At 46.8% G+C, this 19302-nt stretch overlaps 5 protein-coding genes across 5 annotated transcripts; all 5 read right to left on the bottom strand.

The window, feature by feature from the left end:
• Nucleotides 1-4321: 4321 nt before the first annotated feature.
• GGS25DRAFT_505376 (Thioesterase/thiol ester dehydrase-isomerase) lies at nucleotides 4322-7130 on the bottom strand. The gene is made up of 4 exons (XM_049262223.1): nucleotides 6506-7130; nucleotides 6295-6381; nucleotides 5107-5913; nucleotides 4322-5026 (listed from the first exon to the last, which is right to left on the bottom strand). Exons 1-4 carry the CDS (start codon nucleotides 6608-6610, stop codon nucleotides 4973-4975), a joined length of 1053 nt encoding a protein of 350 aa, XP_049114304.1. The 5' UTR covers nucleotides 6611-7130; the 3' UTR covers nucleotides 4322-4972.
• A 241-nt stretch (nucleotides 7131-7371) lies between these two features.
• Nucleotides 7372-12213, bottom strand: GGS25DRAFT_505371 (oxysterol binding protein). Its single transcript, XM_049262222.1, has 4 exons — nucleotides 11613-12213; nucleotides 8875-11437; nucleotides 7598-8821; nucleotides 7372-7539 (listed from the first exon to the last, which is right to left on the bottom strand). Exons 1-3 carry the CDS (start codon nucleotides 11630-11632, stop codon nucleotides 7652-7654), a joined length of 3753 nt encoding a protein of 1250 aa, XP_049114303.1. The 5' UTR covers nucleotides 11633-12213; the 3' UTR covers nucleotides 7372-7539; nucleotides 7598-7651.
• A 590-nt stretch (nucleotides 12214-12803) lies between these two features.
• On the bottom strand, nucleotides 12804-14049 carry GGS25DRAFT_505370 (phosphopantetheinyl transferase). Its single transcript, XM_049262221.1, has 2 exons — nucleotides 13894-14049; nucleotides 12804-13825 (listed from the first exon to the last, which is right to left on the bottom strand). The coding sequence occupies exons 1-2, from the start codon at nucleotides 13984-13986 to the stop codon at nucleotides 12983-12985; spliced, it is 936 nt and encodes a 311-aa protein (XP_049114302.1). The 5' UTR covers nucleotides 13987-14049; the 3' UTR covers nucleotides 12804-12982.
• A 374-nt stretch (nucleotides 14050-14423) lies between these two features.
• Nucleotides 14424-16064, bottom strand: GGS25DRAFT_433552 (uncharacterized protein). The gene is made up of 2 exons (XM_049258677.1): nucleotides 14995-16064; nucleotides 14424-14877 (listed from the first exon to the last, which is right to left on the bottom strand). Exon 1 carries the CDS (start codon nucleotides 15694-15696, stop codon nucleotides 15040-15042), a length of 657 nt encoding a protein of 218 aa, XP_049114301.1. The 5' UTR covers nucleotides 15697-16064; the 3' UTR covers nucleotides 14424-14877; nucleotides 14995-15039.
• Nucleotides 16065-17185: 1121 nt separating this feature from the next.
• On the bottom strand, nucleotides 17186-19286 carry GGS25DRAFT_433490 (signal peptide peptidase-domain-containing protein). The gene is made up of 2 exons (XM_049258676.1): nucleotides 18170-19286; nucleotides 17186-18114 (listed from the first exon to the last, which is right to left on the bottom strand). Exons 1-2 carry the CDS (start codon nucleotides 19135-19137, stop codon nucleotides 17262-17264), a joined length of 1821 nt encoding a protein of 606 aa, XP_049114300.1. The 5' UTR covers nucleotides 19138-19286; the 3' UTR covers nucleotides 17186-17261.
• Nucleotides 19287-19302: the final 16 nt, after the last annotated feature.

Raw genomic sequence — 19302 nt, 5'->3', positions numbered from 1 at the left:
GCACATGCCTGTTGATACTTTCTAGATGTTTGGATGCACAAAACTGCAGGCGGAATGTAACCACTCCGTCGCTAAATGTTAGCGGACGGCATTGCAATTCAACAAGGTCCCGTGTGCTGATGCTTTTAAATCTTGGCCGGACCAACTGTTAACGCCGAACATTACTTTACTCTTTACTACCCTAGAATCCTAGATACTTACTAGTAGCTAGCAGCCCTAGAGTAAAAGTTGAATTCCCTCAGCGACCTAACTACATAATATTGCACACATGCATCCATGTCAGTGTACATATGTACGTACAAAGATAAGAGCTACACATAACAAAGTTGAATCCAACACTGAAGAGAGAAATAACATCGTCAGCGGCCAGCCCCTGGTTAATAGCTCTCCTCCTGCTTACCTAGGATAATTAGCTGCCTACCTAAGGTATTACATAGTTAGTTAGTAGTACGGTTAGGTATTAGGTAGGCAAATACATAAACTGTAACTATCTCTGTACAATATTATGCACATTATATCCATCCATTGGATGTTTCATATTTCGTACAATCCCGAATGCGAATCGTATTTGGCTCCATTAAAATTCCCGGTCCAAATTTCCCACCTGTACACATCACATTTATGAATTGTGATGTTCAAAGAGACAGAAGATGGTACATATCTACACTACCTAGGGTATGTATGTACGATTCTAAGCTAGCACATTCACATGTATGTATATCAAGGAATTGGCAATTGCCTATTATGTATGCATGTATGCATGGCATGTACTGCACTTCATCCATATGTATCTAGGTTAGCGCAATGTAGCCCCAACATAGACGCAACGGTACTAACCTTAGAAGTTGAAGAATTTCCAGGGCTGCCAAGGCCCAAGGCCCAAGGCATTAGTGATCTATTATGTACTATAACACCATGCCCAATACACTACAATGACATTTGATACCTAATATCCTTGGACATGCCCAGTTGCCAGTAATGCTGCGGCTCTGCCAATGCGCACTAATATTCATGGACCTGTTGGAAAATAAAATAATACCAGGTAACTATCATGATCTAATCTGTTTTCACTATTATTACTAGGAATACATATCTAATAACAAAGCATCATGATGATGACATGAGTTCTACTTTCTTCTTAAATTTCAAGCTGACCAACTTACAGCACACAACAGCCAACAGGTATCACTTATATTTCAAAGAAAGAAGGAGGATGCTCCCTTCCGCCTTCGGGGATAAGCTGAGACCTATGTAAAGAGAGAGCCCCCCCTCGCGTTCGCTTGCGGCCTTGGGAACGGATCCAATGATCCATCGATGCAGGCGACAAGCCCGTACCTAAGTTGGAACTTCTGTGGAACACCCTTTAGAGTACTTCGAACCTATTAACCTAACCTAGTTCGTTCCCGAGGGTGAGGGTTTCAGTAGATCTAGAGACTAGAGTAGGTACCGTAGCTGTATGTACATAGCTAGAAAAGCTCCATAGGACATTTATTATTTTTTATGAAAATAAGTAGTTATTTCGCAAGCACCTTCTAAATTATATCATGAGTGTTGCTTTAAGCCTTTAACAGCCAAGTCGCTTTAGCATCCGTCAATACCTAACTAATGATACATGTAGTTGTAGAACTCTGCCCCCTTACTATATCATCACCTAGTATGCATGAATTATGTACCTAGATTACGATAGGTATATTGAGGCAATTCAATAATATGGAACAATGGTTATACGCCGTAATCATAGTACAGTAATAATCATTATCCGAAAGTGGAAAAGTATCGAGATCCTTTAGTTTAAACGAGTCGATGACAGCTTCAAAAAAAAAAAAAAAAAAAAAAGAAACAGGTGGAAAGAAATTCATAGTGGAGGCCAGAGCTCAAGCCACTTCGTCGCTACTACCTACTTCGTAGGTAACTAGCAGGTACGCAATAGTCATTGTGGAGATGAAACTTCAGCTCATTCTAGAAAAGGGAATGCCGGCTTGACATGATTGGACGAAAGATAGTTAAGGTAAAGACGCAAGGGACGATCGTCAACTAGGATCCACTTATAAGCTTTACCTGTTGCAGTTTAGCGTACTATCTTGCTATGGATGATTGCCGTGTCGGCTCCGATGTATGTCGTGCATTTCGAGCCGATTCCGAGAAGGGGGATAAGCAACAGGACATATCTTGTTAACAAAAAACAAGCTGCCTCAGCTTCTGTACAGGATTAATATGAAACGGGACAATCATGATCATCAAAAAGAGCGGTGGCCGATGAGTCCCGTCATCGCTCCAAGCCAAAAACTCAGATAGGTGCTATATATGTACGACAAGGAAAATCTGATCACAAGAGCCCCCAATACACAGTAGTAGCAGATAATGAGAAGCTTAGCGGATCCAGTCGATCGGGGCTCGGCTACCGCCTTGGCAGGTTCAAAAACCTCGCTCTCCGAACGAATCCCATCAACCCGAGAAATGCTACCGTAACCAGGGCCCTAGGTATCGCATAACACATAATAGGAGGGTAGGTACTTGACTACTATACTTCTTCTAGAAGGGGCTTCCAGCATAGAACTAACAAACACCGATGTTTATACTCATAGAGAAGTCCCCAGCAGTGACTCAGAGGACGGTGGAATCTACAAGGATTTCGAAAGTCCCTCATCTCTCCTGAACGAACCCTTTTACTTGGACAGGTAATGAAAAAAAAAAAGCAAATCTAATAGGTCGGTAACCGGAACATGCAGTTGGGACATGATAACCCTGCATTCATGGCCATTATGCAGCCCTGTCTAGCCCTGCCCGAGCCCGTGTCACGAGTCATCATTTTCCACCCTTCGAAGCAATAAATATCCCGCGCATTGGGTTGTCGTGGCGTTTCGTCCCTTTCCTTCTTTACCAACCAGGACGAGTAAGGATGAAATGGAATATACGTACATGCATTACATACGTACAATACAATACACGAAGCTACTTAGTGCATAGGCTTGACGTATTTCGTGCCTAGGTAGATATGCAAGGATAGAAAAGCGGGAATGGAAGATGGAGTGTGTAAAATTCCGGCGCAATCGGTTTTTGGACTGTTAACACCGTCCGAGCTTAACTATACCTAACTTTCTACCCTATGGGATTGTACATATTCTTACCTACCTACATGTAGGTATTTAGCCCGCATCAGTATAACGTGGGTAAGCCTAGCGAGTTAGGAGCCTCTCAGGTCAGCATCACAGTCCCGTACCTTATCTTACATAGTACTAGCCAGAAATATGAATCCCCGAGTTAGTACCTATAGATACTAGGTATAATACATGATCCATTATGTACCTACCTACCATAAACCTGACTGGACCCTCCGCAATCTGCATTGAACCCGTTCCCCGAATCCCGTGAACTTTGACGTAAGAAAGGCCACTTGGTTATGAAGAGCCTAAGCCTTAACCTCCTAACTATGCACACTAGGGAACTAGCCACATGCTTCCGATATTGTATACCAAGCACGCTACCTACACGGTAATAAGCAATCTCAAATCTAAAACAAGCCGGGCCGGCTTGACTTCTATGGGGCAAGGCTAGAATATTACACTACCGTTCTATTCCGAACCTCAACCAGCTCTCGTCGATCATGTAGTCTATCAAAGAAGAACAAAGAAGAAAGGATTCCGCGTTCCATCGGAGAGTCGGTCCCCTTTCTCCCCCGGCCGGCCAATGTGCGTTGTAGCTGACAAGCCGATCTCTGACTCCTATCGAGCATCAGCCTCAACGTAGTGTCGTGTATTCCTAGGCAAGGGAAGAAGGTTGTATTGTATGTTAGTCGTCTATTGGCATACGTACTGTACTACCTTTGAAGATCACCTAAGATCCCACCTAGCGAGTCCTACGGGAAGAGAAGGGCCGTTCAGTCAAGGATCTGGAGCTATCTACTCGCCCCGTTTGTTCATCATCCAAGCAAGCATCGAGAATGCTTACCAGCTTACCTACATACCTAGGTACATACGTACTGTAGCACACGTACCGAGGTTAGTTAGATCCTACACATGTAGCTAAAGCAAAGCCCACGTTTTGGAAATTTGCCAATAGTACCCGCCAGCCACGTGGGGATGCCGCGGCTCTGCTTCGAAGATCTGCATACCTGCCTAACGGGTGCTGGTGGATGAGAAATAAAGTACTAGGCAACTAATATTTTTCTTCTGAAAAAAAAAAAGGGGGGGGGGGGGGGGGGGGGGGTTAGCTCCTAGCCTCCTACCCCCTAGCTGCCAGGGCTGCCAGGTAGGTCTCACAATGTACAGCTGAAAATTTCTTTTCACAGCTCCGGTCTATGTGTGTATTACCTAAAATCTAGGATCCGTCCCTGAGAGCCCCATCACATCGCCGAGATATCTCCATCGAGTAGCTAGAATCAGGGCCCTCTAAGGCTGCAAGGGTAAGAAGTGCGTGGGTTAGGTGAAAAGAAATAAGGGGCAAGGGGACCGAATCATTGCCGAATAATGGATCAATAAATGAGTTTCCTACCCCTTCACACCCTTTGCTATTTGTTCCCTTTGCCCGTCCGATCGTGAACCTCATCTTCTATCCTCGGCTTTCTTCACACTGGGAATTGAGAGGGTTCTTCTTCATGCCCTACTCGTTGACGCCCCTAGATTCCTAGGAAATGAGAGAGATGAAACTGCTGTCAAGTTTCTTCGCCCTAGCCGTCTCTAATCTAACCCCCTTTATTCACGCCAACTATTCCCGCAACAACCTTGCCAATGGCACAAACAAGCAAGCGGGTATTATTGGTACCTATTCTAGATAATCTATCTGCAGTCTATTAAAGAAAAACAAGTTCAAATTATGTCTTATGTGATTTCCCTAACCCTAGCCACACGCCCAAGCAAATCGTCCCACGATGACTACCGTATGCATACCAAGGTAAGAGGTTCATTATCTATCCCCTTAACCTCCTAATTCTAGGTCTGATCCCGACCCGACCCCAATGTCTAATGTGTTCCCATTACAGCTTCGACTTATTCTTAGCCTGGTCATCTGACTTTAACCTTACAACACCCTACACTTGTGTTAGCAGACCGATAAAAAAAAAGAAAGGAGGGCGTGGTAGGTAAAAGGGGTTAAAGCATTAAGACGCACCTCCTGGAAAGCAGTAGCAAGCAAAGTGCCATCCTTGCTATAAATCTTCTGGGTGACGACACCCCTCCCGTCGCTGGCCCACGGACTCTCCATCTCGGTGAACATCCACTCATCGGCGCGTACTTTACCCGGGTTATGGAAGTAGATAGAGTGGTCGAGTGAGACCATCATGCCCACAGCCGGCTGGTCCTTGTAGTCGTCAATTTTGCCGTACCCCTCCCACTCGTTCAGCTGCTCGAGGTGCTCGCGAACCTCCGGGTCCAATTTTGGTACGTCCTCGAACGGGATTTGGTACCGCCAGAGCTTATGAATGCGCGACACCGTCCCGATGAAGTATGAGTCGCTGATGTAAGCTAAGGCGCTGAGGTGCGCGCGGCGGCCGCCCTCATCACTGATGCGGCCCCGCGCCCGAACCCACTGCCACACACGCTGCTCGTGAGGCGGCTTGTGCGTGTCTGTCGGCTTGCATCGAAAGCTCTGGAACGGGTCGTCGGTACGCCCGCCCTTGCGCCGGAATTCGGGTTCCTCGTAGTCATCGGGCGGGGCTTGAGCCAGAGCATCGGGCGGCATGACAGATGCATGTGAGGCGTATTTTGCACCGCCGCTGCCCTCGCGTACAAACGAGCAAGTCACGGTGAAAATGGCATGGCCTCGTTGCCGCGCTTGCACCGTGCGTGTGCAGAATGAGCGGCCTTCGCGGACGCGCTCTACATAGTACACAATGGGGATGCTAGAATCACCGGCTAGCACGAAGAAACAGTGGTACGAATGCACAACAAAGTTCGGGGGTACCGTACGCTGCGCAGCCTATTTCGAGGATCAGCCAAGTCAGTCAGCTGATGGCTTGCATAAAAGTCTCAGAAATCCTTGCATATAATGTTGTAGGATGGAGATGACAAAGAGAGGTAAGAAAGGAGAGAAGGGCTCGCGCAGAAACGGAGCAGGAGGGCCGACCGGAAGCCGAATCAAACGAGCATAAGGCTATCCTTAGCTCTGCCCGTATCTCCGCTCAGAGAGTGTAAGATGGAGACGCGAACGCATAGCGGCCTTTCGCGCTTGGGATAGAGAACACAGCATACATGTATATAAACTGGACTTATCCCGCTGTCGTGTAGACTCTTTGATAGCGATCTCCAACCCCAATACCCAGAGAAAGGAGGAAAAAAGAAGGGATGTTTTTGGACTTACAGCCAGTGTCTGTGCGATGACGGCGCCGCCGTAGATACCCCGCGCCCCAGGAGGGTGCCAAAGCTCGCGCGTATTGGTGAAGATATCCTGCTCAATAAGTTAGAGGTGTTTTTCTTCCTTTTCTAGGCGGACAAGGCCCTCATCACTGCTGCCACGAACTACATGTACTGGAGAGGGCAATAATCATGCAGGCGAAAATGATCTGACTTACAGGTCCGATAATGCTTAAGTCGGTCAGCTCAAGGGCGTTCTCAATTGGTGCCTTGGAGCTGTCCACAGGCGGTGGCCTGACCAGCGTTGGCCGGTGTTCTGCCATCTTTGATCGCTGTCTGTTTCCTCGCGTTTTCGTTCCTGGCTTGTCTTTTTACCTAACCCCTTTCTCTGACCCTCTTTTCTCTTAGGTTTCTTAGATCTAGATCTCCTTTGTCTAGATATTTGAGTAGGACTGCTTATCCAACTCTCACTTAGGTATACAAAAAGATGCAGCCAAATATGTACGCTGAGTCCAACAAATCTGCAAGGCAGTTTTAAGTCTTCCAACGTCAGAAAAGGAATCCAATTACCGATTAGTAACTAATGCACCACGGAGATAAATAAACAATAGCGCTAAAAAGACTAGAAAGGGTAGGAAGTTGAATCACGGTATCAATCTTAGAATATGGATGAATTGTACCTGTATGACTTGCGGTGGAAATAGAAATAGAAATAGAAATAGAAATAACTAGTAGTTAAAGATTAAAAATTGGAAAAAACTTAAATGGTCTTGCTCCTGAAAAAGTGCCTCCTTAGGTAGGTACATATGTAGGCAGCCGGCAGCTTTGAAGTTTGAACGTGATCCTTCTTGATTGGATGTTTTTTTTCTTTCTTTTTGATTAGGTACATCTGTAACGCGTTGGTACTTTGAAACATTGAGATTTTACCGAGGCTCGGTCTAAAGTGTACTAGGTTAGGTAGAACATCGAAGTGGGTTTTATGATCCGCAGCCGACATGCCAAGACATTCATCGATCCAATTGCCGGCTTACCACACTACCATTAATAGTACACCATAGTTGCTAGTCTATTTTCACTTTGCCTCTTTATAATAATACGCACATGCGAATTAGGATTGTTAGCCTGTGATTAGGTGGAATAGGTGGAATAGTTACATCGTAAACATCGTGTTCAATTAGGATAGGAGACCGACTTCATTAAACCTACTCTATTAGAATAGAGTGGGCAATTCCCCATGTGATCATCTCATAGGCAAGTGGTGCTGCAGAAATTTGTACATACTCGTCGTAACAGCTAACTTTTTGTACAGGTCCTTATCTTTCTATGCGGCACACATGGTGCCTTCCAGGTTGTCAGGGGTTCATTCAATCAGAATAGATTGGCTCTAGACCATCCCATGCGTGTTCGTCTCCCTCGCCATACTTCTCTCGTTGTATCCAGTACTTGCCGTTGAACTTCCAGTATTCCACTCCCGTAACTTCACATGTTGTCTTCTCGAACCACGCAGGCGCGAATTCCTCGCCTCTCTGCTGGCGTACCTTTCGCCTAGCTCGTTGCCCCTCCTCGAGCCGGTTCTTCTCTGCTGCCGCGAGGTCATACTCACCATCTTCCATCGCCCTTTGATCTGGACGGCGCCTCGAGTCGGTTGGGGCAATCCATTTCTCCAGTTTCTCGTCTAGATGGTTAAAGGTGAGCACGAAAGGCGTGAGATTGAATGGAATGCCCTCGGGTCGAGCGTGTGCTTCCCACACCATGAAGGCTCTGCTGGGGTCACTGATACTTCCTCGGGTATCTTGTGGCTCCTCGACGGCGGCCTCGAAGCCGGGCGTGAGCCGGGCGTAGATTTTGGAATTCCATCGGCCACCCAAGCTCATGCGCGGCCGGCCATCGGCATCGAGGATCTTTCCTGATAGCTGGTAGGCACTTGAAGCTTTCCAACCTCGCTGCTTGAAGTCAAGCAGGCAGGTTTCTCCAGTTGTCCAGTTCTTGATCTCCACAAGGCCGTAGTTGTCCACGACGGGATTGCCTGTGATAATACCAACCACCTGTGATTTAGGCTTTTTCCAGGTGAAGAAATCCTCCTTGCCCCCAGCAGTAGGACGTAATCTCAAGAACCAAGTGCCAAGGTGGTAAATATCAAACGACTTGCCCAAAAACCTGGAGTCGACCTTGGCCTCACCCCAGTACGTCCATTTTGCGGACTCCGCATACGCAGCTCCAATGGGTGGATGATGGCTAACTTGTTCAATAAAAAAACGATAGCCTTTATCCGGCCTAGCGTACTCGAACGTCTCACCTAGAAGAGGATTGAATGGTTTGGCAACGCGGCCAATAGTGGAAGCAAACTCGCTAGATGCGAAAGCAGCGACATATAACATGCGTTCAATAGAGTCTGATCGATCCGCTGCCATGTCTAACAGGTCTGCGTATTCCATATCTTCGCCGGTTCGGTATAGAAGAGATGTTGGCTCGTTGAAAGATACCGGGAGCGTCATCTTAGTCATATCCTTGCCGATCATCGATTTCAGAATACCCTGATATGCAATATTAGTAGCTAATCTGTAATGAGATGAGACTATACACTTACCCATAGCCCGATCCTGGGTCTATTGTCTTCGTCTAACTTCAGCTTCGTTCTGAGGCCATTCTCGTAGCCTTTGAAGGCACTACTGACGTCCACACCTGATACTACGACATCTTGCCCTGCGCCAGTGGATGGCACAACATCAGACGGTGGCATGGGTTCAACATCGACCTCTCCTGCGTCAACCGCATCGAAAAATTCCTCTTGTTCCGATTCGGAATCGTCAGAGAGTTCGAGAGCATGTGAACGTGCAGTTGATCTGCGGCCAATGCTCTTCATCGATGGCGAGTGGATTACTGCTGCGGAAGTATCATCTTCAGCTGCATCGGGCGCCTCGGAACGCATCAATTGAGAGCTGTCTTTACTCAAAGGCCGACTCTCGCTGGCGCCCCCCATGACTTCACGAAGAGCACGTTTGGCTATCTTGCGCTTCATTTCAGCTTCGCTGACTCTCGCTTCCAAGACTTCTTGCTCGGCCGCTACCTTAGCCATGCTTTCTTCCCACATTCGTCGCATCTCGATTTCTTGCTCCAGGCGGTACTGCCAATGCGCATCACGGTCTTTCGATATCCTAAGAAGGTCTCCCATAAGTCCCTTCAGGCTACGAATCGCTGCGTCATACGTTGTGAGGGCTTGGGCGATCTTCGGGTCTGTAAGGGACATGCCTGGATTTCGATGGGACTCCGACTGCAATGCTGCACTCACTGATGCTAGCGTGTCTAGCTGGAGTCTTGCCGACTGCGCTGTAATATTGAAAGCATCCTTAGTTGCCGTTGCTGACTCGCCGCGGCTTGATCGATCTATGTACTCGTCGTCGTCGTCGTCATCCACCTCGCCGGCAATTGTGGGCTCTCTATTGTCATGTCCCCTCTCATCAGGCGACCCTGCTTCGGCAAACTCGTCGTCTACACTACCCGTGGTACTAGCACGAGATACACCGACGCGTGGAGCAGGTGACCTGGTAGAAGGAAAACGGGAAAGCTGAACACTATTTCTCGCTTCCACGTTACTTCCGACGTCGCTGTGGGAATCGGCTATAGAAGGCTCTGCTGGTTTATAGAGGCTGTCTCGAGCTTGTCGTAGCATCTCAGCACTCTGCGCCTTCTGCTTCTCCTCTTGTTTCGCCTGGTCCTTCATCCACTGAATTGCGTTGTTTAGGGCCCAAAACCACCGTTTGGCTTCGACCTCATGGTTAGCCTTTAAAGTGTACTTGACCGAGGATTTTCCTATAATCTCAAATTTGGTCTTCTCCTCTGGGCTCATGTATAGTCTGGCAATGCGCATACTGATGGCACCACGGCACGCATTCTCCGCGTCGTCTTGATGCTTGTAATAGCTGAGGACGCCATTTTCAAGAACGAACCAACGAAGTTGGTAACCTTTGCGGTAGTTTGTCCATTTCTTGAGATAACCTTTCATCTGAGGCTCGCGACTACTTAGATCCCCAGTAGCAGCTGATCCGGGTCCGTTTTGTGAAGTCGCATGTCCAAGCACTGCTTTCTCTTGAATGCCCCGTTGGGCAGCTACCGCAGCAGGTGATCGTTTGAGCATCGTCCGTGTTATATCATCGTTGGTGACTTGCTGAGGAAGCTTGCCTTTGCGATCCCGCTGGAAAGGGTCGGCGCCATGAAGCAGAAGGGCTTGGATCAATTTCGTATCCTTCTTGCGAGCGGCTTCATGTAGTAGTGTCCCCCCTGCTTGAACCGTCACTGGATCACAAGGTAATTCAATGCTATTGATATCTAGGATCGTCTTGACTCGGGGTTCTTCGAGGATTTGGCCCAACGTGTCGTAGGCACCATTTCGTACAAGGTCTTGAACTTCCTTGACTTTATCCTGAACGAATAAGGTTCTCGCGAGCTGGAGCTGTTGAAAGATCTCTGGATTTCGAGCCACATCTAGAGGAAGCTTTCCCTGGTTATTTGCAATAGCATCATTAATATCCTTTTGCTCTAGTAGCAAGCGAACAACAGGAGCACGTCCTTGAGAGGCAGCAATATGCAGAGGTACATTTCCATCCTTATCCCGGGCGTTGATATCAATATATCCGGAACCATCAGACAGGACGTATTCGACCACCTCAAATTCAGCGCATTGAATGGCGAGATGAAGAACAGTTGTGTCATCCAGAGGCCCAACGTTTGCACCACTTATCGAAGATATACTGGCACGAGGAGCATGTTCTGACGTTTCTCTAACCGCCTTGTGAATTGCAGCTGTATTGCCACTTCGTAAGGCCTCGACGATTCGAAATTTGCGAACGGATTGTTCGAGGGTCGAGCCCTTTTCAACCGCAGAGGTATTGGATCGAATCGAGGTTGAAGCGCCGGGTTCGCGGGAGGTGATACGGCTGCTGACTGACATTCTTTGACTTTTCTTAACGGATTGCTGATGAGACATGGCAACAGCAGGAGCGGAGGTACTCGTGGTTGGAAGTGAGGCAAGGCCAGAAGCTTGCGATCCATCTTCGGATATGGCATCGTCATCATTACGGATATCCTTGTCCTTTTCCCTATCTCTACGCCGGAGTAGAGAAAGGGCCGTGGACTTGGACCTCTTGTGCCCGCTGTAGGGAGCGAGTTAGTACCTTGATCTAAGGTTTCCAGACGCACTATCGTGAATTGAACATGACTCAGAAAGGGGGGTTAAGAGGATACCGAAATATGGAATGGGAATGGAGATGGGATGTGCCTCCATAGAAGAAAGGGACATTGACTTTGACAATGACTTGAATTACTTACCTTTCTCCGGCGTCCGACATGATGTACTAAATGATAATTCGGGTACCGTAAATTTCGGCACTAATTGGTAAAGAATTGAAGAGACAGAGAGAGGTGGTTAAAATGGGTGTATGATGAATGAGGACTTGATGACTCGGGGGACGTCAGTATAACATATTCAAGGATTAAGGATTAACAGCAATACAGCAATACAGCAATGAGAAGAGAGAATAAATAGAAGAAAAGTGGGTTTAGGTAAAGAGTACGTGTGTTCAATGTTGAGTGAAAGTATGTGAGTGTGAGAGTGTGAATGTATATAAAATATTCAGGAATGTCAATCGTGTCTTTTCTTTTGATACAAAGACGGACAGATATTTCCCCCCCTCGACGATCAAAATGACGTTTTTAGGTCCAAGTTTAGTTGGTCACTGTTGGTGAATGTGCAAGCTTCCAGCTTCCTGGCCAGTGGCTTCCCCAACTCCAAAGCTTCGCCGTAAGTACTATGTATCCCGGAATTCCTCCAAAAAGGACGCTAGTCCTCATTCAATTGCGCCTCCATGCCAAACCACGCTAAAGATTTGGGTGAGACACGTTAGGTAGTAGGTACTGCTAAAGCTCTTGCTGTCAACATGCTGTCACTGCTTGAAAGCTGCGCCTGCTTTATCATTTATATTTTGACGCAAGCAGGCTAGAACCTCGTAAAGATGTTCGTTTATATTACATATGTACGAAGCATCTACTGTGTACATACATGCATAGTACGAAGCACATGTATGTAATTAGTAATTACTGCAGCGCATCTCTTCATTTTTTTGTACCAAAAACTCCCAAATCAAAGACTCCTTTTTGATCATCTCAAGTTCCACGGTTAGCACGTTAGCAGGACTATTAGATATGATATACCAGCCTTAGAGACTTCTTAAATCGAATACAACCGATCCCCAGCCTTTAAACTGGTGGTAGATTTCACGATGAACTATATAACTACAAAGTGCCTACCCACATAGTAGTAGATACAATATATATACCCCGAAAATTAAACTGTGCTGGGCAACAAGGAACGCAGATCGTCTGCTATTATCCCACCATCATCATCTTGCAGCATCCAGGCACAAGCCGATGTGACCGTAACCCAATAGTTATATTCCAAAGCAAAAAAAGAAAGAGAAAAGCTATCGCTACCCACATGACACTTACATTGGATAAAGTCAATTTATCGGGCACATACAGTTTCCAACATTGATTGAACTTATAGCTAAATAGGTACACGGTAGTGAACCTGACTGACCCTACATATCACAAGCAAATGCATACCTATCATAGAAATATGTAACCTTAACACACTAGACAAGTGGATACACTACACTACTCTAGCCCCCTAACCTTAGCACCTAGTCCCCCAGATGCGCCTCCGCATGCTCAACAATCTCCTCTATGGTAAGAAATTCAAATGGGCCCAACTCCCACCCAAGGCCATCCTCCTTACGCCCAGGCGTCCGAACCGCCGTGCACGTCATATAATCTGGGCCGAGGGAGCGCAAGCAAATGTTCGCGTCGTCGACCCTCTGTCCATGGAAGAGCACCTCGTGATCCGTGATAGCCTCTCCGGGCTGTTTAGGCGCCGAGGCCGGGGCCGGGGCCGAGAAGTGCCGAAACTCGAGGTCCTTGAGCCATGGCGCCAGCAGCGCTTCGCCTGTCATCTTAACATATGCCTCACGGAGGCACCACAGTGCGTAGAAGCATCGCAGCTTGGAGTCCACCGTGTGTGCAACATACTGTTGCTGCAGCCCTTGGACGAGAAGCTCGTCGCTCTTGAGATAGCCGGCCTCGGAGCAGCCGAACACATCCGCATGCATATCCACGAAGGAGCCCCAGCCCTCGGTATCGATGGCGCGATGGTCGCGGATGCGGCGCTCGCTCGTGCACACCACGTCCGTGCCGATATCGACCTGGCCGGCGTTGTACCCGGCAACGGCAACTAAGGCGACGATGCCGGCCTGGTGGCTGACGTTGAAGAACACGGGCTGCGTGCCTGTGACAGGGTCCACGAAAATAGGCTTCTTGTTCGTGTCCCGTGAAAGCTTGGTGTCATGCCAGGGCACGCCAGCATAGCGGCTGACGACCCAATGCTTTAGGAGATGCGAGGCAAGCGACATTTTGGCGTCGGCAACAAAATAGTAACGGAGCACCGCTGCTTTCTCCTCTTCATTGAGGAGGGCTAATGCACGCGAGGCCTGAACTAACGTTAGCATGCTCCTGCACTCACGACAAGGCATGAAACCCGTAAAACATTTACTCCTACCTCATTCTCAAGATCCTTCGTCTTTGTCGCCTTGGGCCATAAATCTTGAGTCTCGACAAGGTATTGTATGACCTCGGTGCTTCTTGATGCCATTGTCGCTGTATGATTTTGGGCTGAAGGGTGTAAAGTTTGGGGAAGGTGTAAGATTAAGAGGCTACTTCAGTTGACTCAACAAAACGAGAGTAAAGTTGATGGATCTGATCTGGTCTTACCTCACTTCAAGCCACAATCCTATGCATGCTGTCGCATCAATTCCTTCGTGCGATAACCCTTTTCATTATTATGAATATGTTAGTAAGATCGAGTACCAAAAAGTGGTGGTACAATACATACATATGCATATAGGACCATTAGCCATTGTAAGTATTGATACGACCACCAAAAGGTAACAAGTCTAGCCTCTAGCACCGGCAGCTGCCGATCATAGTACTATAATCCACCAAATATAGTTGCGGCTAGACCCAGCTGAACTCCTCCCTTAAAGGCTTACATAAACAGGTGGAGACTTTAACAGTTCAACTACCTTCAACATTGAAGTTAGGTAAACAACATGTAAAGGTACATACTGTCATCTTCAGTTAAGACGATTACTTGGGTGTGAACAATGAAATTAAATCTAATTAGTGATGGCTACCCCTAGGAGGTCCAGGATCAGCTCCGTATCCGTTCACTGCTTCATGGTCTCGAGTCTTCGTCAATGCTCGCGTCGAACCCAAATCTCCTTATCTTCTCCTTGAGAGATGCATACTGTAAGAACTTGCATAAATCCCCAAGTCCTACCGCATGTATGTTGCGTCGAATCGTATAGGTAATGTCTGGTGCCTGGTGCCCGATATCTACTGGCTCGTGCTTGGGATATGATATCTTTGATATGTGGCAGTCAGTATAGGACTCAAACGACACAAAGCTATAATGAAATTCCAAAAGGAAAACTCAATTCAGCCACGAGTCCATTGTGTAACACCACACGAAGTAGCCCTCGAACTAGAACATAAGGAAGTCAGCCAAGAGAATCCACAAGAACATCAACAATTTGCATGCGTCCCAAGAACCATAGAGAAATAGTCAAGGGAAATACATGCAAGAGGGAAATGTGCTTACCTGTTGATATAACTTCGTTAAGCCTATGTGTCTGGCGTAGGTAGCTCAGTGACCTTCCTTATACTCTCCCGCCTGCGTCTCTGTGCTCATCTCATCGTGTGCGTACATATTGGCTAGCAAATGCAGTCCGTAGTTAGGGTCGTCAGGTGTTCCAAAATACTCAGGGCCAGCTCCCTCCATAGCGGATTCTAGGATTCCAGGAATGGCGGCCGACAGAATATCCTGACTCTCATTAGGGTCTCGCGCTACTAAGTCATCGATATCGGCATCAATGTCGTCTGGGATGCCTTCATCGTCGGCTGGATTGTGACCTTGGTACTGAATGGTGCAGAAGACATTATCATCTCTGACTAATCTCACTTGCTTGGCTGAGTTATGGTCTTGGCGATCTAACTTCTCCGTGTTGTCATCTATGCCCATCACCTCGCTCCAGTTAGGGCTCCAATGATGAAAATAGTCAAGGTTTGCCTTTGCTTCAACTATTCTTTGGCGCATGGCGCCGTTGGGTATTATCGTTGAGTTGATATTGTTAAGGGCCGAGATATCTGATGATTCAAATGTAGCGAAAATGCCTTTGTGATTAGGGTCTGTTATGCAAGCCTCATTGAAAACCACTGTAGTAGTGTGATCAACGTCTGTGTTGCGGTTGTTGATGTTGTGTATGTCCTCTGCGAGGGTGGAAGTAAAGCTGGGTAAACCCATTGTGAAGATTGATGAGGTGTGTACTGATATCGAGTTTATATCGAGTGTATGTTAATGTGTGGATATAATTAGCCCTTTATCTAGTCTGTAAAGAAACGTGGATGAGATGTTTCTAGTCTAGGTAGAGTTGAAGTGAAGGATGAAGGATGAAGAGGTGTAAAGGTATGCAGGTATGAATGTGTAAAGGTGTGAAAGGGTCAATTATCAGATGGAATAAAACTAGGTTCGGGATGGTCCGTGCCTACTACCACTTGAAGAAGAATAAAAAGGTTAATGATAGTTTGGGGGGTGCAGGTGTGCGATGGGTGGTGGGTGGTGGGTGGTGGGTGATGGGTTAGGTGTTAGGTGATGGTGTATGGCTGTGCGCCAAGGGCAAGTGGCAGCAAATTCATAAAGTGAAGGAGCTGGTTGCTGCTTTCTGGTAAATGTTTTGATGATGTAGGCTGTTAATTATGCGGAAGATGGTATGGTTTGGTAAGGAAAATTGGAAAGATAGTAGAAAGATGATGGAAAGATGGTGGAAAGGGAAGATGGAAGGAGATGGATTTGATGTTTTAGGTGTGACAGTTGTCAGCGAAGATTGAGGATTGAGGATTGGATACCAAACCAGTGCGCATGCCCTATTGTCCTATTGTTGTGTACCCTAGGTAACCTATGCTGAATAGACTTCGCAGAGTGGATCAGTTCGAAAACCAGCAACAGGGCAGGCACGATGCTTTTCCCTAAATACGTACCATTTACTCTCCAGGGCAACCACCTAGTACTGTGTATTGAAATTGAAGCTGCCCAAAAAGATTGAGTTCAAGTAGCGTGGTAGGTGGCATGGTGCTAGAGTCAACAGCAACTTTGGAAATCTTTGAAATCTTATCCTTCATTGTTCTCCTAAAACACTGTGACCAGAGAGGTCCATGCTTTGAACCATGAACTTTATACATGCTACTATGTACTACATAGCATGTACATCGAGTGACTATGTAGGTACACACAATGTATTGAGGTAGGCACCTAGGGTACTACTAGGTAGGTACTCTTCATGAAATTTACCTACTACATACTAAGTATATGCTGAAGGAACTTCAGAATGAGTCACAAGATACCTGATAGTCACCAGTCACTGATGTGATACAAAATCCCGAATGGGGTCTTCCTTGGTCATATGCCTTGCGCCGTGTTGGGCTGTGCGTAGCAATTTGTAGCGGACACTACCTACATAGTAGTGTTGTACTAACCCAGCTTCAAACGCCTTCATATGAAACGCGTCCGTCCATAGCGATCATTGATCGATTTATTGATATAAGCTCGCGCTATTAGAGAAGCACACTCGCAACAGCTCCTTAACTTGCCTGTCGTCCTACCGATGGCAGTCAAAGGTGTTGTGGCTGAAAAGAAAAATAGGGGGGATAGGGATACAGATTAAATATATAAATGCCCACGCAATTAACTAGGTATATTTGGTTTAGCACCCTTGAAAATGAACGAGAGCAAGCATGTCTAGTATGTGGTTAAGTAATAATTATGTACTCTTCTCAGCTACCTAATCTCACAACCATAGAGATTTAAAATACCTATGTGTGGCTTGTTTGCTCCGATAGGGGCGGAGCCTCAATCGAGAAGAGGAAAACGGGGTACCCCTTTTCTTTTCTTCCATCAGCCTTCGTATCTTCCCGTTTCTTTGGAGAAATGTCATTTGGCTGAGCTGGACTAACTTCACCAGCCTTAGCCTTAGCCTCAGCCTCAGTCGTAGCCTCTGTGTTCGATTTCTCCTCGCGCTTATTGTCTCCCCTACTGTCCTTGTCATCAGGGATCAAGTCAATGACATTTCCATTCTCGTCGACATCCACTATCATGTCGACTTTATCTAGACGGCCATCCTCGGTATAGTTCCACATCTCACGAAGCTCTCCCCTCAGAGTACCCGTGATCCAGACACTGAATATAACACCAGGTACTAGGTAGAGCAGTGCTGGCTGCGCATGACGGTAAACTAGAAGCATAGCTAAAGTCATGACCATGGCAAAAAGGTAGCCGATCATGGCAGCATAGAAATAAGTCTTGGGGAATGCTGAGGCTTCCAGGGCTGGAGTAGCATTTGGCGACCGGATATTACTGAGTTTTGTGCTCCAAAACAAATCTCCCCATTGCCCTTGAGGGTTTACATAGTCAGGCTTGACCACCATGCGTTGCGTCTGGGTATTCGTTACCAGCTGGCCCGAAGATTTGTCCTGGACCTTCAATTCAACAGGGACGAGCTTTCGTTGTCGGTAGTAATACATGTAGTGATCAAAGCGGAGACATAGTCCAATGAAAATGCCAGGTAGTACGATGTCACCCAAACCGAGCATGCTAGCTCTTCCGGGTCCCTCAAAAACTAGCTTCATTGGAACGTCAAGCGTGGTAGCAACAGTCACCATGTAAGGGCTATACTCTTACGTTAGCAGGAGAAATAGACAGTATGTTAGAGGACTAGACTTACGTGTAGAAGACCATGTATATATCGTAAAAGAAGAGTCCAAATAAGAGGCCAGTTCCAGTAGTGAAGGTGGTTGGAGACATGACAATGATACCAACATACGAGAAGGCGTAGCCCATAGCATTGGATAGAAATGTCGATTTTGTCATGTAGTAGGTCGCATTCGCACCGATAGCAATAACGACGCCGAGTATGTCATTGAATCTGACTTTAAAAGTCTCATTAACAATGCCATGTATCGAAAGGCGTACAGTCCACTGCTCCATTAGCAATCGACGGGTTTCCCAAAGAAAGTTTCTTTTCGCTTCGGTGAGGCTTAATTCAGACCATCGGCCAGGAAGGGGAGATTGCTTCTTGTCGTCCCATAGTTGGTTCTTGGTTTCCTCAGCTGTGTACCAATGGCCCCTTTTCGAGGAGTCAATGTGATAGACTCGGCCTGACTTGGTAGACCACACAGTCGGGAATACAAAACCAGTCAAAAAATGTAATGAATCGGCGAGAAGTTTGCCTAGACTTGCCAGGGACATGGTAGAGAAGTAAACGGATAGAATTCTGTTGAGAATATTGGGATCCTCTAGCCATTTGATCAAATAGTAGAGACCTACAAGGACTATGCCGGCCAGAATGGGGAACATGATAGCATCTGATGGTAGCAGGCCGTGAACCATCTGATCATCTTCATCATGATAGTCTTGTTGTTCTCTGCGTTTTCCTTTCTTACTCCTTTTGGGAGGATTGGCAGATGGTGGGCGACGAAGGGCGGCATAAGACCCAAGATAGATGCAAGCCATGGCGGTGAAAATGATGCGGAACTCAAGCATGAATGTATCGCGATTATCCCATAAAACCATTGGCAAAGTAGAGAGTTTCTCTGTAATGGTCATGTTCGCCACCACAGATCCAGTCGTCATGTTGACGGCAACGGCAGAGATATCGCTTGTTGCGAGATACGTTGAATCGTTGCTAGCCATATTTTTTGGACTGTTAAATTGAGTAGTGGGAAGTTTAGGTATTTCTTGGATGATACTGTTGTTGAAAAGGGTGGGAAGGTGTACCGTAGTCCTCAGGTTTGATGTGGTTGTTGTCTGTTGTCAAACATACGCAGCACAGTGACGCGGATGGTATTGGTGTAATTT

The sequence above is a fragment of the Hypoxylon fragiforme genome, assembly GCF_022984875.1.
Source record: "Hypoxylon fragiforme strain CBS 206.31 chromosome Unknown GGS25scaffold_8, whole genome shotgun sequence".
NCBI classification, from domain to species: Eukaryota; Fungi; Ascomycota; class Sordariomycetes; order Xylariales; family Hypoxylaceae; genus Hypoxylon; species Hypoxylon fragiforme.
The sequence above is the reverse complement of the archived record's forward strand: the minus strand, read 5'-3'. Positions and strand labels throughout refer to the sequence as shown.

Coding starts and splice junctions, on each gene's coding strand:
- GGS25DRAFT_505376 (XM_049262223.1), bottom strand. CDS start 6,610: ATGGCAGAACACCGGCCAACGCTGGTCAGGCCACCGCCTGTGGACAGC. Junction 6,382..6,505: donor ACTTAAGCATTATCGGACCT/GTAAGTCAGATC, acceptor CTTATTGAGCAG/GATATCTTCACCAATACGCG. Junction 5,027..5,106: donor TTGCTACTGCTTTCCAGGAG/GTGCGTCTTAAT, acceptor ACACAAGTGTAG/GGTGTTGTAAGGTTAAAGTC.
- GGS25DRAFT_505371 (XM_049262222.1), bottom strand. CDS start 11,632: ATGTCGGACGCCGGAGAAAG. Junction 11,438..11,612: donor ATGTCGGACGCCGGAGAAAG/GTAAGTAATTCA, acceptor CGCTCCCTACAG/CGGGCACAAGAGGTCCAAGT. Junction 8,822..8,874: donor GACCCAGGATCGGGCTATGG/GTAAGTGTATAG, acceptor ATTGCATATCAG/GGTATTCTGAAATCGATGAT.
- GGS25DRAFT_505370 (XM_049262221.1), bottom strand. CDS start 13,986: ATGGCATCAAGAAGCACCGAGGTCATACAATACCTTGTCGAGACTCAA. Junction 13,826..13,893: donor CGAAGGATCTTGAGAATGAG/GTAGGAGTAAAT, acceptor ACGTTAGTTCAG/GCCTCGCGTGCATTAGCCCT.
- GGS25DRAFT_433552 (XM_049258677.1), bottom strand. CDS start 15,696: ATGGGTTTACCCAGCTTTACTTCCACCCTCGCAGAGGACATACACAAC.
- GGS25DRAFT_433490 (XM_049258676.1), bottom strand. CDS start 19,137: ATGGCTAGCAACGATTCAACGTATCTCGCAACAAGCGATATCTCTGCC. Junction 18,115..18,169: donor ATATACATGGTCTTCTACAC/GTAAGTCTAGTC, acceptor GTAAGAGTATAG/CCCTTACATGGTGACTGTTG.